The sequence below is a fragment of the Mastigoproctus giganteus genome, chromosome 4 (assembly GCF_048544385.1).
Source record: "Mastigoproctus giganteus isolate SK-2022 chromosome 4, ASM4854438v1, whole genome shotgun sequence".
Classification (NCBI taxonomy): domain Eukaryota; kingdom Metazoa; phylum Arthropoda; class Arachnida; order Uropygi; family Thelyphonidae; genus Mastigoproctus; species Mastigoproctus giganteus.
The window spans coordinates 37489304-37512997 of record NC_143578.1 but is presented as its reverse complement, the minus strand read 5'-3'; the positions used below and the strand labels follow the sequence as shown (position 1 = coordinate 37512997).

Sequence of the window (23694 nt, the reverse complement as noted above, 5' to 3'; positions counted from 1 at the left end):
AAATCACTGTCTTTATTTCCAACTCATTGGGGGTACTGATTATTTAGCAACAGTATACCAAGATAACATACTGTTATCATGGAGGCAATACTGGGTTTATCTTGGGAACCCTGTATGGGGTATTTCAGCCAATGACCAAACTGGTTTCCACTCCTTTCAGCAAAAAAAAAAAAAAAAAGTATGGTTACAGTGGCTCAGAAAAACACTGGAGGATTTGAATACCATTGCCTGGTCTGGTGAATTCTGTTTCTTACTTCACACTCGTGGAGGACTCTTGCTGTTTTTTGGTGGTGATGGTATAGTGGTGTGGGGCATTTTCGTAGTGCCCATTATCTGGATTGCAAATTGTTTCTCACTAGGCACTTCCCTTCGTGGGAAGTGCCTACTGAGAAACTTGGTGGCTGCAGTGTATTCATATGCAAATAGGTTGTTTCAACAGGAAGATGAGGCTGAGTTTATACATAATATGTACTGAAAATGACAATGATTTTGGCCTATTGCAATGGCTCTTTCAATCACCAGATTGTCAATTAAAATTTAGCATGTGAGATGGAATGAGCTCAGAGTACACTGAAAGGGCAAATTCATGGGATATCTTGTTCGTAATCAACGCAATGCTGTCACCCCTCTTGCTAGTGGATGAACCCACCAACTTGCCAGGTACATAGGTACACTGCATTCTTGTAGACCGTAATTTGATGTCAGTATGGATAAACATCGTGAGTTAACAGACTTTGAAAGAGAGATGATGCCCTCTTTCAAAGAGGTGTCCGATGCATGGGTCGCTATTGTGGAGGTGGTACAGAAATTGCACTACCTCATTCGACAGCATCAAGAATGTATCGAGAATATGCCATTTCTGGAGTAACATAGACATTTCTGTGGGTGGATGAATGTGGCCATTCATTGTTTCACCAACCAGAGTGTGACAGTGGCACAAATCAGACTTCAACAAGGGAAGTGCCAGAAACATCTCTACCAAGACCATCAGGCAATTGTTAGCTGCAATAGGTTATGGAAGTTGCTGACCCATCAGTCCCATTGAACACAACCATGCCCCAATAGGGCAAGAAACATCAGCACTGGACCTTGGATGATTGGAGATGAGTCCCATTTCCAATTATTTTGAGTGGGTGGCAGGGTGCATATCTGGCAGGAACCACAAAATTATGCACCCGTCATGCCAAAAAGGAACTGTTCAGGCAGGTGGATGGTTGGTAATGGTCTGGGGCATGTTCAACTGGCATAAAGGAGCTCTGGTACATCTAGATGCATCTCTGAATGGTCCAGGTTACATGCCGATCCTTGCAGACCATCTTGACCCCTCATGGTCATCATGCACCCACAAGGCAATGGACTCTTCCAGCAGGACAGTGCACCTCCCCACAGAGCAGTGGGAACTAGAACGTGGTTCGAAGAGCATTCTGCAGATTTTACCACCATGGAATGGCCTCCCTGTTCACTGACCCTATGGAGCATCTTTGGGATGCTGTGGATAGCTCCATTCGAACCTTGGGTCCTCCACCCAGGAATGCTACAGAATTATGGATAGATGGAAATATCTGTGGGAAGCTTTCGTGAACTAGTGGACTCAATGCCTCGCCGCGTGACTGCCCTTATCTGGGCAAAAGGTGGGTCTACCTTTTGCTAGATAGGTATTCCATGATTTCTGCCCACTCAGTGTAGAAATCTTTAACCATCTAATTTGCAACAATTGTGGGAAGTAATTGAATCAAAAATGGACCAGCATTGCTATGGCATGCTTTCAACAACTTTAGTCTAAACTCCAGTGTGTGTGAATGCTCCAGCAAGGTGGCATGTCTGATATTTGCATCAGCACTTTTCATACCATGCTCGGTCACTTAGGTTGTACTGTTGGCTCATTTCCTTGCTGAATTGTGTATGTATGTGCACAGTTTCTTGGAATCAAGTTTTGCATACCAGGCTAGTTTACACAGCCCGGTATGCAAAAACACTTATGTAGTAAGATTCTTAACACCAAAGTACCTTTTGCCACTATTGAGTCTATGGACATTGGGAATGACACCATTCAAATATTATTTCCCATTAGTGGTGACCATGATATTGGACTTATGTACAGTTGCCCTATGGATGATTGATGTTCTTGTGGACTCTGATCTGCTCTATTTTTTTCAGATGTGTGAGAGACAAGGATTACATCCTTTATGGTTCATCAAACACATTCCACGATTTTGAGGCCATACCAGTAGAATATCTACTACAATGGATTTTATTGAGGTTCAGACAAGTAGAAGTTTACACAGGAAGGTTACTGAAGTGGCATCCAACCCACCACTATGTTCAAGTCTGTAAATTTCAATCCATACTCCTATAAAGGCAGAGATTTGCCTCTGAGGTTTATATGTCTGAGCCAATAAACGTGTGGGAGGAACTTCTGGCACAGTACACAATATTTGTGGAGAAGTTCTGAATACTTCTATTTATAGTATGCATTGTATGTATACAATAAACATATCTTGCCTACACAAACTGCAGTGTAGGCAAAATATAAATGTACATATATTTAGTTTGCTGCTCCTGGAATCAGATTTTAAAGAACATTATCACTTTAAAAATCATACCTTTGGTAAAACAGGTATATATATGACATTCAATCAGTTAAACTTTACAACAGACATGCCAAGTTCATATTTTGAATTAGCCTGTTGGTTATACTATATCTGAATAATTAGTGATTGACTATAGCCCCACTATTTTAAATACACAGAAAAACAAGAGAAACTATACAAAATTTATTTTATGAAAATTCCCATGTGTGCTGCCAAAGACCAGCATATAGTACTAGTATCAAAAGAGTCCTACAGAGCTATTCTCTGTATACATATACCCACATTTTTTATATATATAATATATATTATATATATTCACAGATGGTTGGGACTTTTCATGCAGGGGGAAAAAAACTGGTTCCTATTACTTCTCACTGTTGCTGCTGGGCCTGTTGGTCATCTTCTGTTTGGTCTGTTTGTGAGAGAGTGGCAGTTTGTATTTGTACAGCTGTTGTGGCACCTGCTACGGAGGCTGGAGTTAAAAATACAGGGGTGGCAGTAGCAGCAGTCACTTGACCTGCCTGAGGCATTTGTTGAATTTGGTACACAGTCTAAAAGAAAAATATTACTAATTCATAATGTTTACACAAGTAACTCAGCTATGTTTTTTGCATCTTTTTAAAAGTGAAATATGGTTTTCAACTTTATCATTTCAAAGATGAAAAATGAAAGGCAGCTATGAATTAGTAGTATATTAAAAGAATTTCTTTCACCTTTCTTAACCTATTGATACACATTAAAATGTAGTGTGTGGGGTAAATTGGTAATTTCGATCCATCATCTGCCAGCAGATGAAATGATTACCTTTATTCATGCAGTAAAGAAGGGGGAAATAAAAGTAATAATCACATCACAAATGGCATATAATCAAAAACCAACTCTTGGAAAACACATTTACATTAAATTGGTAATGTTTATATTTTTGTTTGCAGAAGTTAATAGTAGGGAAGCCTTAGAAATATTAACTACTATAAAATAAGATACTGCTTCACTTTTTTGCAAATGGTTGGGATTTCATGCAGAAAAAAAAAAAAAAAAAAAAAAATACAGGAGTGGCAATCAATCCTACTGCTTCTTCACTGTGATTGCATTGGTCATCTGGGCTTTATTGGGCCGCCTATATAACTATGTAAAAGCCTTATAACAAAATAGAAAAATCCATTAGGTCCTATTAAATTTCATATAATGGTATATGTTGAGTAGATGGAGAATATATGTTTTTCAAAATTGCAGGAGAAAGTGAATAAAATGAAATAGACAAATTCCCAGTCAGTGTGCAAATTTGCATAGGTAAAAAATATTTAAAGCAGATTTTACCTTGTAGCCTACCATTTGATATACATATTAGACTATCATATGGAAAAAGTCAGAGTTAAGCATGCAAGCAAGCAATATAGCCTTAGCTGCTAATGCTCCAAAAAACAAACAAACACTTAAGCATGCATTTGTTTGTTGCATATAAAATCTTTTATAATTGCATCACTAATCTTCTTAGTCACTCAACAATTACTGGAGTTCACTGAAACCTTTTTCCTTAGGAACTGTCTTGAAATATGTTTTTTTCAGGGCAGATTAGAAATTAATTTTGAATGAAATATCGTTTCATTTTTACCCCTTTTGTATCCCACTGATAGTATTGCTTGTCTTCAACTGATGTAATGGTTAGTGTTTTAAGCTGTCTTGTAATTTGGCTGGTATCTGGTAGATACCTATGGAGGAGAATCTTTAGATAGTAAATCTACCTTCCTCTGTTTTGGAGCCATCCTGTGCTGAGATGCGTAATTTTCTTCTTAATGGACAAGTTTCAAGTGGCAATCAGGTCTGCAGTAACAAACTTAGCCACATTCTCTCACTACATCCGTGCTCACCTGAATTGTACTGAATGTTCCTTCTGGATATACCTAAAGCTTTTAAATAGCATATATCATGCATACATGCCTATTAGTTCACAAGCTCAATGAAATCATAGGACCTTGCCCATTACCTCAACTGCTTCTATATTATCATAGGTACCACAAAGGCTATTTATCTTTGACTTCAATGATTTCCAAATCCACATTATGAAGTTTAAATGGACAGTACTTCGAGTTGCTCATTATATGAAATATATTTAGTAATCCATTTCACTATATAAAAACTGTCTGTCTGCCCCTTGCCACATACCCTTGATATAATTAGCAACTAGCCTGCACAAAACTTCTTTCAACAATACAAGGGAATACTGAAAAAATCTGCACCACCCATACCAGTGATCCTGCAATGCAGTTAGGTTTTCATTTTTGTAGAACAAACTAAAGTTTTTTAAAAAAAAAATCTCAGGGTTAATATGATTTATTAATTTTGAATGTTGTCCTACCAAGTGAAGTTTAAATTTGGGATACAATTCTGATGTGGCCACATTTGGTGAATAAGGTGGGTGCAGCAGCAATTTGTATGTTTTTTTTTTTTTTATGAAAACCCCAAACACGAACGGTATCAAAACCTATAGTACTTAGTACCGTGCATGGGTTGAAGGAGAAGTATTGAGTGAGGGGGGGATGCCGGAAACTTTGCTCTAGAGACTAAACATGGGTTTCACCACTTCAAGCCTCTAATAAGCAAAGTGGTGGTATTTCACCGGTTGATGAAAGTCATCTACCACCTTAATGTACAGTGATTGCCGATGTATAAATGGGAATGACGTCTTGGTGAAACAAATACCTTTTGCCAGCATTACTTTTCTTTTAGCCTTGATATCATCTCATAATAGATGTAATGAGTTTCACAGTATACTCTTATTTGGAAAGTTAATAATGGTGAACTCATAGTCCATTATTATCAGCTTTCCAACCAATGGAACTGTTTCTTCTTTCTTTGGAGTTGAACACTTCTGTTTCCATTGCTTGGACTGCTGCTTTAACTCAAGCTGACAGTGTTGGATCCATATCTTATTAAAAATTTTCCAGACCTGCTTCATAATGCATAAACAATTCTGAGGAAGTGTTGCACTATGTTTTTGATCAGGTGTCAGAAGCTATGGGATGCTCTTTGTAGGACCCTTTTATAAACAATTTTTTTTTCAGAATAGTTTGCATCCATTCATGTGAGATGCCCAGAGACAGTTCTATTTTGTGTATCGTTATAATTGATGGTCTGCCATTACCATAGTTGTATCACATAAATGTTTTCTTGGAAAGTAGCCATAGGTGGTCGCCTGTTGCAAGCACATCTTTGATACTCCCACCACCGCCACTGCATTTAGTTCATTTCTTAATCAAGGTGCAAATGGAGCAGATGTACCAGTTTGTGTCATATCATTATGTATTTCTTTTGGCATTAAACCCTCCTCCTGCAAGTATCTTATGATGGTACAATGTTCAAATCTATTCATTATCTGAAAACAAAATGAAAAATCAAGTACAACAAGGTTCTCAAGCAAAATATAAAAGGGACCAAACTAAACAAATTATATTCAATTTTGAAAATTTTCATTAAAAACAAATTAAAAATTTGATTCTAACGTATAATAGCAGCAATGGTCATCCCCAGATGATAACATTTATTGTTATACATTGCCTTTCATTCAATAACCAGTAGTGTTTTGTTCAGAGTGCAACCTCTCATTTTCTCAGACATGCACATATTAATAACTGAACATCCATGATCCTCAAATTTTTATACTTCAGACTGTTTAAAGTCAGTATCTAATCAGAAATTAACAAACACTATATCAAGTCTTATCAAACATGATGAAAAGAGTTTGCACTTACATTTGGGAAGGAAGGCAGTTTAACATTTAGTAGTCTGTAATCATGTTTATAATAATTATTGAAATAAAACTGTAAATATACTATGGGTTGCATGTCTTCTAAATCACCCATTCACAGCTGCCAACTTCTGATTTTTGAAAGGCCAAATAACTAAGCAGTAGGAAAATGAGAGCCTTGGGGAGGGGGACTACACCAAAGGAAGGCAGGATATTCTCAGAAAAAAACAGTTTTTAAAGTCCAGACTTTGGACTTGAATAAAATTTTGCTGATAACATGCATTTTGTATTAAAATGAGCCATAGAACTGTTTTCCAGTAGAGAATGCTTTCAAACATTAGTGCAATTTAGAATTTTTGTTTCTGTGGTTTTCCATTTGGATATTCTATTAGACATCAACTAATTATGACTACTTCAAGAAAGACACTACTTGAAAGGTCCTCTTCAGAAATGTTGAGTCAAAATTTTGTTTATAACACTAGCCCTACTGTCTACACCTGGCTTCTAAAGCTTCAGAGATAGGACTTAAACCAGCTTTTGTTTTTTCACCTAGCTGAATTTCCACATCCAGTATTGGTATAAGGATTATTAAAATGCCAAGCATGATGTAACGTAATGCATTACATTTCAAGCTTCCTTGTGCACTTATCAGTTCCCCAACCAAGGACCACTTTACATCAATATCTTTACCTTCAATGACACCAAAAAAGTACAGGAAACTTGACCACAAAAAAATTAAATATGATGCACTGCTGATTGATGAAATTTGCTATCTCAGCATTCATAAGAACATCATTTGTCAAATGAAACTTGTACCATGCAGTTGGATGTAAGAATAGCATTAGCAGAGGCATATGATGCAAGAAAGCAAGCTTATACAGTATCAGCCAAAAAAAAAAAAAAAAAAACACCATTTTACCCATCCATTCACTCCAAAATTTTGTCTAGTTCTGCCTTGAATTTATTTAAACTGTCAAATTCCACAACAGGTGGAAGTTTGTTTCAGCAATCAACCGCCCGCTTACTAAAGGCAAATTACTGCACATCTATCCTGCCTTTCCTCAATTTGAATTTATGGCACCTCAGGTGTGTAATCTGAGCAAGAGGAAGGATCCTGTCAGAATTCAGCTTGCTCAACCCATTCAAAGCCTTATACACCTCACAGGTGCCTAGTCTCCATAAACTACAATTTGCAGAATTAAGCCTTTATTGGTAACACTAACCCTTTGTTCCATTCACTAATCTTGTTGCCCTTCTCTGTACTCATTCCAGCAGCTCTACATCCTTCTTAAAATGAGGCCTCCAGACCTTGAGTACTGTATATAGTACTCAAGGTGTGGCCTGGCCATTGCCTTATACAAGGGGATAATCTCATCCTTATCCCTGCTAGCAAATTCCTGTATATCATTGACAAGACCCCCATAAGCTACTCTTGCAGCCTATCTGCACTGCACAGCAAACTTCATATCTGACTGCACAATTATTCCCAGGTCTTTTTCATTCTCCACTACCCTGAGTAGTACCACACAGTTGGTACAGTATTTGCTGCTACCCATATGCAGTATTTTGCATTTGTCAATGTTAAACTTCAGTTGCCACCTCTCAGCCCATCTGCTAAACTATTCTAGTTCCTGTTGCAGTAGCATACTCTCATTACTGTCATTAAAAACTCTGCCAACCTTTGTATCATCTGCAAATTTGGACATTAAGCCTTATATACCGTCATTGATAAACACAGAAAACAACAATGGGCCCAACACTGAATCCTGGGGAACTCCACTAATAAGATTAGTCCACGAGGAACAGTGTCCATTGATTACAATAAAGTACTTCCTCAAAACAAAAGAACAGAATCTTCTCTTGTTTTAGACTTTCCATATTTGGCAGTAAAAATGCCTATGATTAAATCAGTATCATTCTTCTGATTCTGTCAAATATGATAATCTAATTTCAAAATAGAAGTTGAAGTAAAAATTGTTGCTATATAAAATTTATATTCTTCAACATATTCAAGTGTGATGTGAGCCATGTTGGGATTTTCAAATGGAAATTCTATTTTAAAACATTAAAAAAAAAAAAAAAATTTCTTTACTCAAGCCAGGAACATGAACAAACTTTCTGCATGCATGAGGATAACATGCCTAGATTCGTCAGCTTACTTTAGTCTGTTTAGTATTGTTTTCACTAGACGTTTGCTTTTCACTTTTCAGTTCTTTTTCTTGGGGAGTTCATTAAGTTGTCACATTTAAAAGCTTCCTTGTGATTATCAAATGGATTTGGACATTTCATTGCCACTCACTAGCAATTTCTTACTGCTTTTCAATTAACAGTAACCACAAGCAGAGGTGAAAGCAATTCTTGCTCTCCTATTGGAAGGAGCAGCATCCTGGAGATGCATGGTGCTGGGGATTTCAAGAACTGCTGGGAGTCATCATGGAACAAGTAAATACATTAGCATTAGTACAGGCATATGATGTAAGAATTGGCCCCAGCCAAAAAAAACCCACCCTTCCCATTTCACCCAACCATTTGCTCAAAACATTTGTCCAGTTCTGCCTTGAATTTATTTAAGCTATCAACTTTCACAACCAGATGGAAGTTTCTTCCAGCAGTCAACCACTGCCTAAAAGCAAATTTCCACACATCTATTCTACAACTGTCTTTCCTCAATTTGAATTTATGCCCCCCCCCTCAGGTGTGTAATCTGAGCAAGAGGAAATATCCCATCAGCATTGAGCTTTCTCAAACCATTCAAGGCCTTATACACCTCAATCACATCACCACACAGCTGCTAAGTCTCTAGACACTACAATTTGCAGAACTTAAGCCTTTCTTGGTAAGAGAAACCTTTTGTTTCCCTCACTAATCTCATTACCCTTCTCTGCACTTGTTCCAGCAGCTCTACACCCTTCCTAAAATGAGTCCTCCAGATCTGTATGCTTTTTTTTTTTTTTTTTTTGATTTGGTAGTTGTTGGCGCATCGGCTTCTGTGGCCATATTGCACCTCCCAAGGTTTTTGCAGTACTTTGATCCAAGCCCGAGGCGGGAATCGAACCCGCGACCTTTGGGTTGCCGGGCAGGTACTTTACCCACTCGGCTAGCCCGGTCGGCGATCTGTATGCAGTACTCAAGGTGTGGCCTGGCCAATTGCTTTATACAAGGGGATAATTATATCCTTTTCCCTTTACCCCATGAGCTGCTCTAACAGCCTGTTTGCACTACTCAGAAAACTTCATATCTGACTGCACAATTACCCCCATGTCTTTTTCATTCTCCACTTCAACGAGTAATATTGCACAGCTCATACATTACCCTGGAGTTGCTGCTACCCATATGCAGTACTTTGCATTTGTCAATGTTAAACTTCAGTTGCCACCTCTCAAGCCCACGTAGTTACCCTAACACAGCCATGGACTGTGTTAGGGTAACTAAGAGTAAGCAGGTACATGTATACTTGCATGTATTACCAATGCTAGTAGTACAGTAAATAAATTTGATGAATTTGAAGTGCTGGTCAAGACATCAATGGTGAATACCATTGGGATATCAGCGATGTGGTGTCACACATGGATACTGCTCTTTATGCACTAATGTTATTTTATATATTTATCAATGATATTGATGAAGGTATATCAGGTTTGAAGAAGAAGAAGAAATGCTAGAAGAGCAAGCAGGTTTCAGAAAGAGGAACCAGAGATCAGATCTTAGGTCTACAACTGATTACTGAAAAATGTAAAGAATTCAATGTTCTAGATCAGTGGTTTTCAACCTTTTTCAATAACGGCACCCCTAAGTAATTTATTTTACAGCACCTCTACCATACTGTACACCGTTTTATAATGAAATAAACATATAAATTTTAAAAAATAATAAGTTTAAGTAACTTAAACCCAAATTACGTGGCACCCCTGGAAGGCACCCCAGTTGAAAACCACTGCTCTAGACGTTTCGTGTTTTATAGATTATTCAAAAGCATTTGATAAGTGTTTGACATGAGAAAATTATTAATATGGGATTCCCAATCCACATAATTCAGCTAATTAAGCTACTGTATCAGGAAGAGGAAGGAACCACGAGAACCAACATGAGAAACACTTGACTTTTTCAAAACAGGTAACAGTGTCAGGCAAGGCTGTATTTTGTCACCTCACCTTTTTAATTTTTATGTCAAAGATATGTGTGCAGCTTTGGAAGATTTAGAGACTGGCATAGAAATTGGAGGACTGAAGATAAACAACTTTCATTGTGCAGATGATACTGTGCTAATTTGCAATTCTAAGGATCTTAAAACTCTGAGGAGAGTGTGAAGCAAGTAAGAAAAAAAGGATTGTTTCTGAATGTGTGTAAAACTATGGTGATAATCTCAGTTCCAGTAAAGTGAAGGTTAATGGGCAAGATATCAAAGAAGTTGATGAATTTGATTACTTAGGTTCAAGAATAAATAAAAATAGTGACTGCTCAAATGATGTAAAGAGGCGACATGCAATTGCTAAAATGTTAGTAACTGATCTGACAAAATTATGGAGATCAAGATCTGCCTCTAAAGACAAAACTGAGAATCATTGATTTGTTAATTTTTCCAGTTGCCACTTATGGATGTGAAGGATGAAATCTGAGAAGAGTTGACAGGAAGAAAATTGGGGCATTTGAAATGTGCCATTACAGGAGAATACTGCGTATTTCTTACCTTGATTGAAGAACAAATGAATGGGTATTGAATAAAACTGGCAGGCCTAAAATTCTTCTTCATAGCATCAACAAAAGAAAACAAGTTTTTTGGACATATAGTAAGAAGGAAAAACTTTCTGTTGAAGAATATAATGGAAGGAAAAATTGAGGGGAGGAGGTGGAGGAGGGCCTGCAACTATGAGAAAGGATGGGATCAGTGAACTTCTGGGCATGACACTGCGATGCCACTCAGAGCACATGATCAATGTAGTTGGAGGAATTTGTTAAATCCATAACAGCTCCTCAGGGAGCTGTGTGACTGGAAGAAGAGATATCAGGCTTAATGTCCAAGTTTGCAGGGTTGTTCATGACAATACACTACTGCAACAGGATCTAGAAAACTTGGGCATATGGGCTTATAGGTGGTAACTGAAGTTCAACATTGACAAATGCAAAGTACTGTATATGGGTAGTAGTAACCCCAGAGTAATGTACCAACTGTGCAGCACTACACTCAGGGTAGTAGAGAATGAAAAAAACCTGGGGGTAATTGTGCAGTCAGATGTGAAGTTTTCTGAGCAGTGCAGACAGGCTGTCAGGATAGCTGTTTGTTTATATATCTTTTATGGTGCATCAGCATCTGAGGCTATAATGTGCCTGTCAGGACTGCTCATGAGGTCTTGTCAATGATATACAAGAATTTTACCAGCAGAGATAAGGAGGTGAATATCCCTTTGTATAAGGCAATGGTTAGGCCACACATTGAGTACTGCATACAGGTTTTGCCGATGACAGCACATTGCATTCCACTTTCCATTTTGAGAAACCTTGCCCTGCTCAATCAGCTTCAACTTCTCGAAAATCTGCTACCAATTCCTTAAATGCCGGTCTTCAGGTAATTCTCCAGTGGGGCAAAGACAACTTAGTTGATTTCAACCCTTCTAAAACTCAGTCTTGTCTTATATCTCACAAAAAGGATTCTTCTGCTCCTATGCTTATCTTTAGTGACACTCCAATTTCTAGGCAAAATGATATATCTCTTTTTGGGATTACCCTGACTTCTAATCTCTCTTGGCACAAGCACATTACAAATATTGCTTCCTCTGCATCTAAAAAAACTTGGTTCTCTCTTTCACTCTTGGCGTTACTTTTCTTCCAAACAGCTGCTCACTCTGTATAAATCGCAAATCCGCCCTGCCATGGAATATTGTTCCCACATCTGGGTGGTGCCCCCAAAACCTCTCTCAGGCTTCTTGATTCCATTCAGAAGAGGGCAGTTAGGTTAATTAATAATTCATCTCTAACAGAGTCTCTCCACTCGCTGTCTCACAGACGTACTGTTTCTGCTGCATGCCTCTTCTACAGATACTTCCATGGGCACTGTTCTTCTGAATTGGCTTTTATAATTCCCGCTCTCTCTTTCAAAACAGTCCGAACATGTGCCGCCACCAGCCAACATTCATTTACTGTCCAACTTCAAACTCACAGAACCAACTTTTCATCTTCCTCGTTTATTCATTCAACTGCCATTTTCTGGAATAACCTTTCTTCATATGTATTTTCTGAAAATTACAGTCTACATCTACAGAAATTCAAGTCCAATGTCAACAAATATCTTCTTTTGTCTTCTCAACCTCCAACCGTGCTTGGAGGTTGAGAAGTAGCTTATTTACATAAAAAACAAAAGTGTAGAAGGAAGGATGTAGAGCTGCTGGAACGAGTACAGAGAAGAGCAATGAGATTGGCAAGGGGAACAAAGGGTTGCTTTGATCAAGAAAGGCTTAAGTTCTGCAAATTGCAGTGTCTGGAGACTAGGCAACTGCAAGGTGATCTTGATTGAGGTGTATAAGGCCTTGAATAGTTTGAGCAAGCTCAATGCTAATGAGATTCTTCCTCTTTCTCAGATTATGCACCTCTGACTGGGCATAAATTCAAATTGAGGAAAGACAGCTGTAGAACAGATGTGTGGAAATTTGCCTTTAGCCAGCAGATAGTTGATTGCTGGAATAATCTTTTGGAGCAAATAGATGGGTAAAATGGGAAGGTTTTTTTTTTTTTTTTTTAAATTGACTTGTCAGAGATTGCCACTCTTCTACTAGTCTAGCTATCATTTATCTAAGAAGCCTAAATGTACCCAGATGCTTTGAAATCTTTTTTACTGTAGTGGCATGCATTAATTAATTTCTTAAATCCATCTTTCTTTTCAGCATTTCTTTTTAGATAATAAATATCTACTAAATATTCACACACTTTCACAGGGAGGCATGCAGCTCTCTTTCAGCACTAGAAATTAATGGGATGATAAAGACAGCCAGCCTATAAGTGCTCAATCTCCACTTTTAATATTTTTGTAAGTTCAGTTTTTACAAAAATATTAAATCAACAGGAAAGCTTATCGTAACAGTGGTTTTATCAACACAAAGTGCCAGATAGGTTTTAAAAGGAATCTCACATGCTTTCACATTGTTCAGCAGGAAATGCCCAATGTTGCTTGTAGTGCTGGCAATGAGAACAAGCTACTTGCTACTTTCTGTAGCAACCAAAAGCACATTTTTCAGTGCATTATAGCCACAGTTGCTGTTGCACCAACAAACCTAACAACAACATTTTTCAGAGTTATCACTACCTCTTTTTCTAGCCACACAATTTCATTAACAATTCTTGCTGTTTTTGTTCTTCCAGAACTTTTTTTTTTTTTTGCTATTTAACTGTCAGAAAACATTTTTGAACAATGGTATGATTAGCACAACTTACAGGAAGGTTATATTTTATGATAAATGATGCTAACAAAACATTTGGTACATGTGACATATGGCAATATCACTGTAACATCTATTTTTGCATTCCTTTCTACATGGTATACATTGCTTTTATTGCTTATTTGTTTTTAAATGCCTGATTACATCATACTTCCCATCACCTGAAATTGAAAAAAATTGCATCTACATAGATGAATTTTATTCTTTTATATTTGAGGTTATCTCAATGCAAAAGAATAAAATTATATTTGAACCTGCTAATATTGCATCAAATTCAATCCGACAACGAAAGTTCAATTCTGAAAACAACATTAACTATTGTCCCTTTCTTTGAACAGAGGTTTCAGTTACAAATGTTATTTAATTTACAAAACTGCTGAAAATAAAATGTCTTTATTATTAAGTAAAGAGGTGTTAAGGAACATGGTACACAGACTAGGTTTTAAAAAAAAATTAAGTATTTAATTTTTTGAAAATTTTTTAAAAATAATTTTTAATTTTGTGAAATGCAGCCCATAAGCTTGGGCTGCTTTTCACAAATATAATGTGCTCATGTTTCCAAAAAAAAAAAAAAAAAAAAAACAATGTAATGTGGCATCACTAAGTGATAATTTCCATGCTCGCATGACTACATCAATCACGTTTATATACACACACAAGCATGAATTTATCACTACTTATGATATCCTCAAGGAATGGGGTACCTTAACAAGGAGAAGACTGCGGTCAGCCTTGTTGAGATAAAAGTTGTAATTAGAACTAGCTTAAATGAATGCAGTGTTCATCAACACGCTATCAGGTGATCATTTGGTACAGAACTTGTATAAGATGTTTGCTGCTTGTTATAAAACATTTTTATTTGTCAGCCTCATGGCTGTCAGCATTTTGATTATTCTCTCCTTCAAAATGTATGGTATAAAAAAGACATGGGAATTTACTTCAGATTATAGTTTTAGATTATTAGTCTCAACCTCAGAATAGTAACTTCAGTATAAATAAAAGCCTGGGATAATAATAAAACAATTATTATGTGATCGAAATAATAGCAATAATGCCATTATTTAATTCTGTAATTTATTTAGTTGTTCCCATCTGCTTATACTAAGTTGTAAATATAATGCAGTGGGGAAACATCAACAGGAAAGCAAAGTGCATTCCTATTTATGATTATTTTAAATCTCTTATTTTCTTTACTATGATCTTTTAAATTAATAATTAAGACTGAAGAAAAATTAAAGACAAAATTAAGATTACAATTAATTTTTAAATAAACAATTTTTTCTAATTATTGTAATTTATTTAATGACAGCATCTTTATGATATTTGATAAATAAAGTACAGTAAACAAGTTAAATGCATTAAACAAGTAATGTAAATCTATAAAGAAACTATTGTCCAAAGATACAAATTTTAAAGCTTAGGTTAGTATAAATATAAATTCAATCAATTGTCTATTATACTTAAAATAGTAAGTAAAGAATCCTCTTTCATCAAGTGACAGTTGGTATCATATAATCTAAAAAAAGAGAGCCAAAATAAAAAGAGAGTGAGAAAAATGGGTTACCCACCTGTTGAACAGATTACCTTTTAGGGCTGGAGTACTGCTGAGAACCTTGCTGTAAGACTCGTTCAACGATGGACTCAACATTAGTGGTAACATTCAACACATGCACAAAAATACCAAACACCCAAGACAAAGACAAGGGGATAATAAAGGGGAAATTTTCTATATCATAAATTTATCACATAAACAAAAACTCCACTATTCAGTACCATGTATCTTAAATTAATTAAACCTGAATGGTTTAAATGAATAGAATAAATCTGTTCCTATTATTAATTTATTTTTTCTTCAATTTTGTAAACATTAATTACAGTACTTAAAATTAATGCCAAACTTATTTTTAAGGATCTGCTAACTAAAAGAATTGTTTTATACATATGTGTTATCATTATTAGTAAATATACGACAGCATCACATAACTGAAAGCGTTTCAAACTTAATTTTAAAAAAATGGTATTTAAAGCAACCAAAGTATATTAAAATTGGTAAACCATCATTGCAGTTCAGAAATTAAATTTTAAATGCATGATAAGTAATCAACATTTACTATCACAAGTAAATTGACAATACTATGCATCTGTGTTCACATTCTATCTGAGAGATGCTCTGATCCCTCCAGTGACCAGCTTGGCACTTATGTTTACTTTATAGATGATGCCATTATCCATGCATCAACCTAAATTACTACTGTCATTTTAAATCGATCATCCCACTACCTTTATCTATGCAGCCAAGTAATACAGGTAGTGGGATCATATTTGGATTCAGAGGAGGTCACTGTGGACTGGAAATGTGCATCTCCAGTCCATAGAGACCTTCTGGAGATTTATATCCCCAATTCACAAAGGGGGATAAAAATGCAACATGAGTAATTACAGACCTGTTAGTTTAACTTCAGTTCCAGGAAAATAATGCAGTCACTTGTTAAAGAAGTAATACAGGACCATTTAGACAGGAACACAATTATACTGCAGTCACACCATGAATTAGTTAAGGAAAGATCTTGTCTAACCAATCTGATCGGATACTATGATGCAGTAACAAAGTGGATGCAAAAAATTATTTTGATATCACATACTTGGATTTCTGGAAAGCATTTGATACTGCTGCACATAAAAGTTTGCTATATAAATTGGAGCAGTGTGACAGTAAGGAAAAGATACTGCTATGGATAAAGGGATGGTTGAGTGGGAGAAGACAGAGTGGTTATCAGTTAGCACTGCTCTTTACAGACTAAGGTTATTAGTGGATTCCTCCAGGTTTCAGTACTGGGCCCATTGTTGTTTTCAACATTTATTTAATGATATTGATGAAGGTATATTAGGCTTAATGTCTAAGTTTTCAGATGATACAAAAGGTTGGCAGGGTGGTTAATGACAGTAATCAAGATAAGCTACTGCAACAAGGTCTAGAAAAATTTGGCAGAGTAATGGCAGCTGATGTATAACATTGACAAATGCAAGATACTAAACAGGGATAGCAGTAATCCTAGATCAATATACCATACATAGCGTAGTCATGCAGTCAGATACAAAGTTCTGATCATTGCAGACATGCTGCCAGGACAGCTCATGCTATACTAGAACTCTGCTAGCAGAGATAAGGGAGGTAATTATTCCATTTTAAATGGCAATGGTTAGGCCACATCTTGAATACTGCATCCAGGAGTGTAAGCTGCATTTTAGGAAGGGCCTATCTGCTGGAATAGGTGCAGAGAAGGGCAACGAGATTGCTGAAAGGAACAAAAGGGTGGTCTTATCAAGTACAGCTTAAGTTCTGCAAAATTGCGGCATCTGGAAAATTGTTATTATTTGTTATTTGGTTTTTAGGAGCATTAGCAACTAAGGCCATATCGCTCCGGGGATATGCGGTGGTCATTCCCTGACCTTTCCGCATCCTCCGTATTTGGTGGTCATGGGCTGGAACCCCGGTCTAATCAAGAAGCATGTGCTACGCACTGCTGCTCCTGCCCACCTGGCTACGGAGGCGCCATCTGGAAAATAGGCACTTTTCCAAGTGATTTGATTGATGTGGCTAAAGCTTTGAATGGACTGAATAAGCTCAATGCTAATGGAATTCTTCCTCTTGCTCAGATTATACATGAGGGGGTGCAAGTTCAAACTCATTAAGGATGGTTGCAGGATAGATGTGAAGAAGTTTGATTTAGCTAATGGTGGTTGACTGTTGGGGCAAACTTACATTTGTTGTTTTGAAAGTGGGTAATTTGATTAAATTCAAGGAAGAGCTAGAGAAATTATTGGAGGGGATGGATAGATGATGTGAGAAGGGTTTTTTTTTTGTAATGATTTACAAGCTTTCTTACCTCATTTACTAATAACACTAATTGGAAGTTTAACCACCATACCACTTGGCATTTAGATTCTATACATTATTCACTTTTTGGCACAAGGTTGTTAACAAATACCACCTACTATCTGACAGGATACCAGTAAATCTTTAAACAGGCTATCACAGCCCTGCTTGAAGTTTTAAGTGAATGATAAATTTGTGTCTTTTGGTGGTGCTGTTCAATATAAAAAAACATTAGTAATTTAGGTTGACTTGTGATGGATAATGGTGTCATCTCTAAGGTGAACATAAGAAGGAAAGCTAATTTTGAGATAAAGAGAAACTATCTCTGTGCAACTCTTATAAAAAGGTCTACTGCTCATAAGTTAAATTTTTGAAGAGGACTGATACAGCACCTTTCTCTCGTGTATTTAAATTTTTTTTTTTTTTTTTTTTGTTTCAAGATATTCATAAACATCCAAAATATTAGCTTCTAATTTTGAGATCACAGAAGACTCCCAGGCAACTATGATCTAAATGTCAGAAATGTAGTATTACAGTTCTTAAGTATTACTATTAACTGCAAAAAAGAAAAAGAAAAAATTTTGTGTAGATGAGTTAATAATGAAATTTTTTTTTTCAGCCTCACTTCCTAACCGCAAAAATCTCAACCTTATTTACAGTACAGCTTCATATAAAATACAATCCTAATAAAATCTAGACCAGTCGCATTCACTGCATTGGCCTACATATGTAGTTGGTTTTTCTTATTTTTTTTAAATGGTCTTCAACCTAAATACACAATTTTAGCAAAAAATACCATAATATTAATTTTCTTGTAATACTATAATACGAGCAGAAAGATCCATTGAAACCATAAAAAGAAGTAGTACCATTTATTTCCAGATATTAAACTTTGTTAGGTACATGTCCTAGCTACAGGGCACAACCCTGATTATTTGAAATCCCCAAACAAAATATGCCAAAGTATAAAATTTATCTGCCAGATGTATTATATGCACTGCACTACCAAAGTATTAGAGAATTTACTTAATAGCATATAGGTCCACCTTTGGTGGCAATCCTTAGAATGACCTTTTAAATCTATCATATTTGTTGGTTGTTGAGGCATCATTTCATGTGACAAGTCAATTGTGATAGCTGCACCACATTGGAAGTTATTTGCCAGTTGACCCTGTGTATCGCACACCATTTACAACTCTGACCTATTTACGCCCCCATTACTTATAAGACTGCCTTCGGCAACAAGTTGAAAGAAACTTGGCAATCAAGCGTTTATTTGTCTGCTATTTGCGTGACAACCAAGTTTTTGGAGAATCTGTCAACTTTTTGCCTGGACACCAACTCAACAGACCACTTTTGCTAGCCTTTTAGTCTGTGCTTTCTCAGAATTTATACTGCTCTCCAAGCTGACTAATTGCATCGAGACTGTTTCACTCTATTTTTTCACTTTCCTGAAAATTGCCTACCTAGTAATACCCTTCATCTCCTCTTAAGCCTGTGCCTTTGATTCCCATTTAGATTGATACAATGAAGGATATAATGGGTGTTCAGCAAATGTCCTGTGCCGATTGTGGGAGTAAACCAGAGGCCCCGGCAATATGGTGCTATTCGTGCCAGAGAATCTTCTGCCATAATTGCCAGACACCTAAAGTTAAACAGTTTAGCAAACAAAGGAGAAGAAAATGCCTTTGCCACCTTTGTGCAAGTAACTTAAAACCAGGGGATATCTCTGAGGAAGAGGTACCGTCTATCACCCCTACCAAGGCAACTCCATCCACATCCTCTGCGCTGTTTGATGTGCAGGGTTCAAAGGTCAGAAGCATTCCATCACCTGCACAAGAATGCCTCATGAGGCAAGTTTACACATTGGGATAGATGCCTTTTTTGGAGTGGGAATACGATTTTGCTCCGGCTGTCTCCGTGACTGACTCCCGGGTTAACATTCCCTCAGATCTCAAGCTCAGCTTAGGGGAGGTTCTGTCTCCAATAATGGATTCTCTTGCTTGCCTTGATGCTGAGAATAGAAGGCTCAGAGCCCAAAACACAGAAATCCTGGATCAAGTGCTCGTGCTGAAAGATCAACTCAGAGATCTGAAAATCTCTAGTCAGACGTCACTGATGGATCATCAGGAACCTCAAGTGCACTTATGTGTAGTGGATGAGGCCTCTCCATGACCCTCAAAGCCCAAACTGGTTGATCCCAGCAAGAGAAAACTTATCCAAAAAATCTACACAGAGTTCACCACTAGTTGCAGACAGGTTGACTCAGCAGATCTTCACTCCACCTGTGGAGTCTAACTCAATGAGTACACATCTCTTGCATTCTTGCCCCATTGAGCATGGCCTGCTCTTGGTTGCCGATAGTCCCCGTACATAGGATCAGTGCACGAATCCAGGTGAACCTAACCCCTACCAACCTTGCGGGAGACAACAAGCATGGTGGACAGGTTCTGAACCTCCCCCACCACAGTCAAAACATGACAATGAGAGAACCCCCCACACCAAAACAGGGAGGGGTGAACCTTTGCTCAGGTAGTTGCCTTGAGTCATCCTTGTCAATTGGATTCTCTAGCACAATCTTCCAGCGGTAACCCCAGAATGGCTATTTCCACCCAAGATGATTTTACAGTGCAACCTCAAGGGAACAGACTACCAATACAGGAGACAAAAGCTTCTGCCCTGGGCCAACCGGTTTCCGTCACTCAGTTGAGAAGGCTGGAGGGGATCTATAATATATCAGCTGTACAGACCAGAGAAAGAATTTGTTTCAAGACTCAACCTCAATACTAAGCTGAAAGTATCAAGGCACTCTTTGCCCATGAGCATGGGACTAAGATTGATGCAAAGGCTATCAAAACAAGATTTCCAAAGTACTCTTCCTTTATCATCTCCTGTCCAGCAAATGCGAAGCATATCATTAAGCCATTTCAAGAGAGATGTAGACAGATTGCTTACAATGGACCCAGACAGGACATACAGGCATATCAACAAAAGGGCCACTTGCAACCAGATTTGCACAACAGAAAGCTTCTTTGGTTCATACAGAATGTATGCAGCATAAAAACAAAATGGTTCACTCTCTCCAGACCCTCCTTCTTGATGAGTTTGTCTTACTGAAACATGGCTATTGTGGATAGACAGCTTGATCTTGTGCCTCTAACACCCCCTACAAGCACATTGGAAATCCTAGGAACACCAGAAGGGATGGTGGTGTAGAAATGTTTTTTAGCAGTCATTTCCAGCCAATAAGGACAAGAGTAAGTCAGTTGAACAACTTCAATGTACCTGTACAACACTGAGGAGCCCCCTTATCCAAATCCAATGCTGTCTGGTTTACATTCCCCCCTCTAGATCACTATGAAGACTAGATCTGAGCTGCTCACCTGGCTGGCAACAAATTTAGTGCCTAGAACTCCAACTGTATTGCGGATGATCTCAACTTGCCAATGCCTAAGCATGAGGATGCTCTTGTGGGCCTTGAGGTCACTCTCAAGACCTTTGATCTTGCAGTTTTTGGCACCAGCTACTAGAGGAGGTCAAGCACTTGACATAATATTCCATAACCTACCAGGCATCCAACTCCTGCCTAGCAATTCCCCTGAGTTACTGGATGAGTATGCCACCGAATTGCCTTCTCTACTAAATATCTGAAGCCAGACATCGTTTTACAGTGCCCGAACAGATTTGACTGAGGACACCTATATTCTGAGTCCATAGAGGATGCCATCACGGCCTTGTCCAAACAAATGAAGTTAATTGCACTCCGTAGTGCAGCCAAGAAAGTCAGGATTTGTAGCAGATCGAATCGGTGTTTTAATAAGGAAACCGAGCTGGACTTCATCAGGAAACAGGCCTACTAGAAATGGCAGAAATCACAACTTTCCTCAGACCTTACCATCTTTAAGAAAGAAAGCTTACTTCCTGAAAAAGAAAAGGCAAGTTCTAAACCAAGTTGTACTCGATCAGTTGAAGAGGGGTAGAAGGATTCTTTCACATCATACAAATCATCAGGTCGTTGATTGAAAGCTCATACAGGAATGGGCACAGTGCAGCTTCCTGCAGGCAGATTGTCCTGATCCAGATTTCTCTCTCTCTCTCTCTCTCTCTCTCTCTCTCTCTCTCTCTCTCTCTCTCTCTCACAGGAGGACTGGTTACCTAGGTGCAGACATAGAAATATCTAGAGAGACCCTGATTAATGTCATTAACAAATTACCCAATAAAGCTGCTATAGGACCAGATGGCTCCCTACTATTCATAGTAAAAATATGCAGCACATACATAGTTAACCTTATACTTCACATTTTCAAACGAATCCTACAATCTGGAACTGTTCCATCAATTTGGGATCCTATCATGTCAAGCCCATTCCAAAGATTAGGAAACCTAAATCTCCAAAAGATCTGCGACCAATCTCCATCAGTTGCTCTTTACTTAAAATCTTTGAAAGTCGATTCAGCCAGCAAATGCCCAGCACTGCTTTCGTCAGAGGCCAGAGTACCTTCGTACCATTTTGCCCAAGAGATCAACAACCACCAATCTTCTAGATACTCTCTTCAGAATCCAACACGCCCTCAACAGTAAATCCCAGATTGACATCATCTTCCTGGACATTAAATTGGCATATGACAGAATATACTTCCAGCTCTATTTATCATACTTAAGCACTAGGTCTGGCAGATACACTGTTACAAATCTTGAAGTCAATTCTACTTCCAAGACATCCGTCTGTTACCGTCAATGACATCCAGGTAACTTTCAACGTCACAAGAGGCATCCTGCAGGGGAGTGTGCTTTCGGCTATCCTCTTCGCAGCTGTTTTGGAACCTTTCCTAGCACATAATTCTGTTTCTTATGCCGACGATCTGAAGTTCTACGCGAGTTCAAATCATCCTCATCCGATTTTTGATATTAACCAATATGCCTCTACACAGATAATTAAACTGGGAGAGCCAAAAATGATGTTCAAATCTTCGTTAGTGGTGAAAGGGTGCAAAGGGTAACTTCCCATACAGACCTAGGCCTCACCTGGAACGTTGAACTTGCCTTCCAGCCTCACTTAGTCTGTAATCAGATCACAAAGGAGGTTAGACAGGCGAAGGCAGATTACGAGAAATCTTTGGCAAAGGATGCTAAGAAAAACAGCAAGGATTTCTTTACTATAAACTCTAAAAGGAAGGGGATGAATCTGATTAGTCCACTTGACATTGAGTATTTTGAATCTACATTCACACATGAGGAATTATTAAGGTTTGAAAATGGCAGAAGGTTATCAAATTGTAGCAGAATACTTAATGATTTTGTAATAACTGAGAGCAAAGTGGAGGAAAATTGTTGAAGTTAAACATAAGAAAAGCACCTGGGGTGGATGAGATCTATCCAGTTATATTAAAGGAGGCAGAAAAGCAACTAAGCAAACCCTTAGCCATAATTATGAGAGCATCCTTGGACTCAGGGGAGGTTCCCACAAACTGGAGATGTGCAAATGTATCCCCAATTCACAAAGGGGATCGAAGGGTGACACGAGTAATTACAGACCAGTTAGTTTATCTTCTGTTCAGGGTAAAATAATGGAGTCACTAGTTAAAGATACATTGCAGGATCATCTAGACAAGACTGCAGCAATAATTCAGACACAGCATGAATTATTGCTGCAGCAATAATTCAGACACAGCATGGGTTTGTTAAGGGAAAGTCTTGTCTGACAAATTTGATAGGATATTATGATGTGGTTACAAAGGAACTGGATGCAAAAAATAATTTTGATATCATCTATTTGGATTTCAGGAAAGCTTTTGACACTGTTGCGCATGAAAGACTATTGTACAAATTGGAGCAGAATGGTATTAAGGATAAATTGCTACAATGGATAAAAGGATGGTTAAGTGGGAGAAGACAGAGGGTGGTAATCAATGGGTGCTGCTCTTCGTGGACTAATGTTATTAGTGGAGTCCCACAGGGTTTGGCGTTGGGTCCACTGTTGTTTTGTATATTTATCAATGATATTGATGAAGGTATATCAGGTTTAGTGTTGAAGTTTGCAGATGATAGAAAGGT

At 37.7% G+C, this 23694-nt stretch overlaps 1 protein-coding gene across 3 annotated transcripts in view; it reads right to left on the bottom strand.

Moving 5' to 3' along the window:
- Window positions 1–2897: 2897 nt before the first annotated feature.
- Nf-YC (nuclear factor Y-box C) overlaps window positions 2898–23694 on the bottom strand; it is a 117850-nt gene continuing 97053 nt past the window's right edge. For all 3 annotated transcript variants that reach the window (XM_090371485.1, XM_090371484.1, XM_090371483.1), the window contains exon 10: window positions 2898–3142. In XM_090371485.1, the coding sequence (XP_090227611.1) occupies window positions 2963–3142 (180 nt within the window). In that variant the 3' untranslated portion in view covers window positions 2898–2962. The remainder of the gene's footprint in view (window positions 3143–23694) is intronic.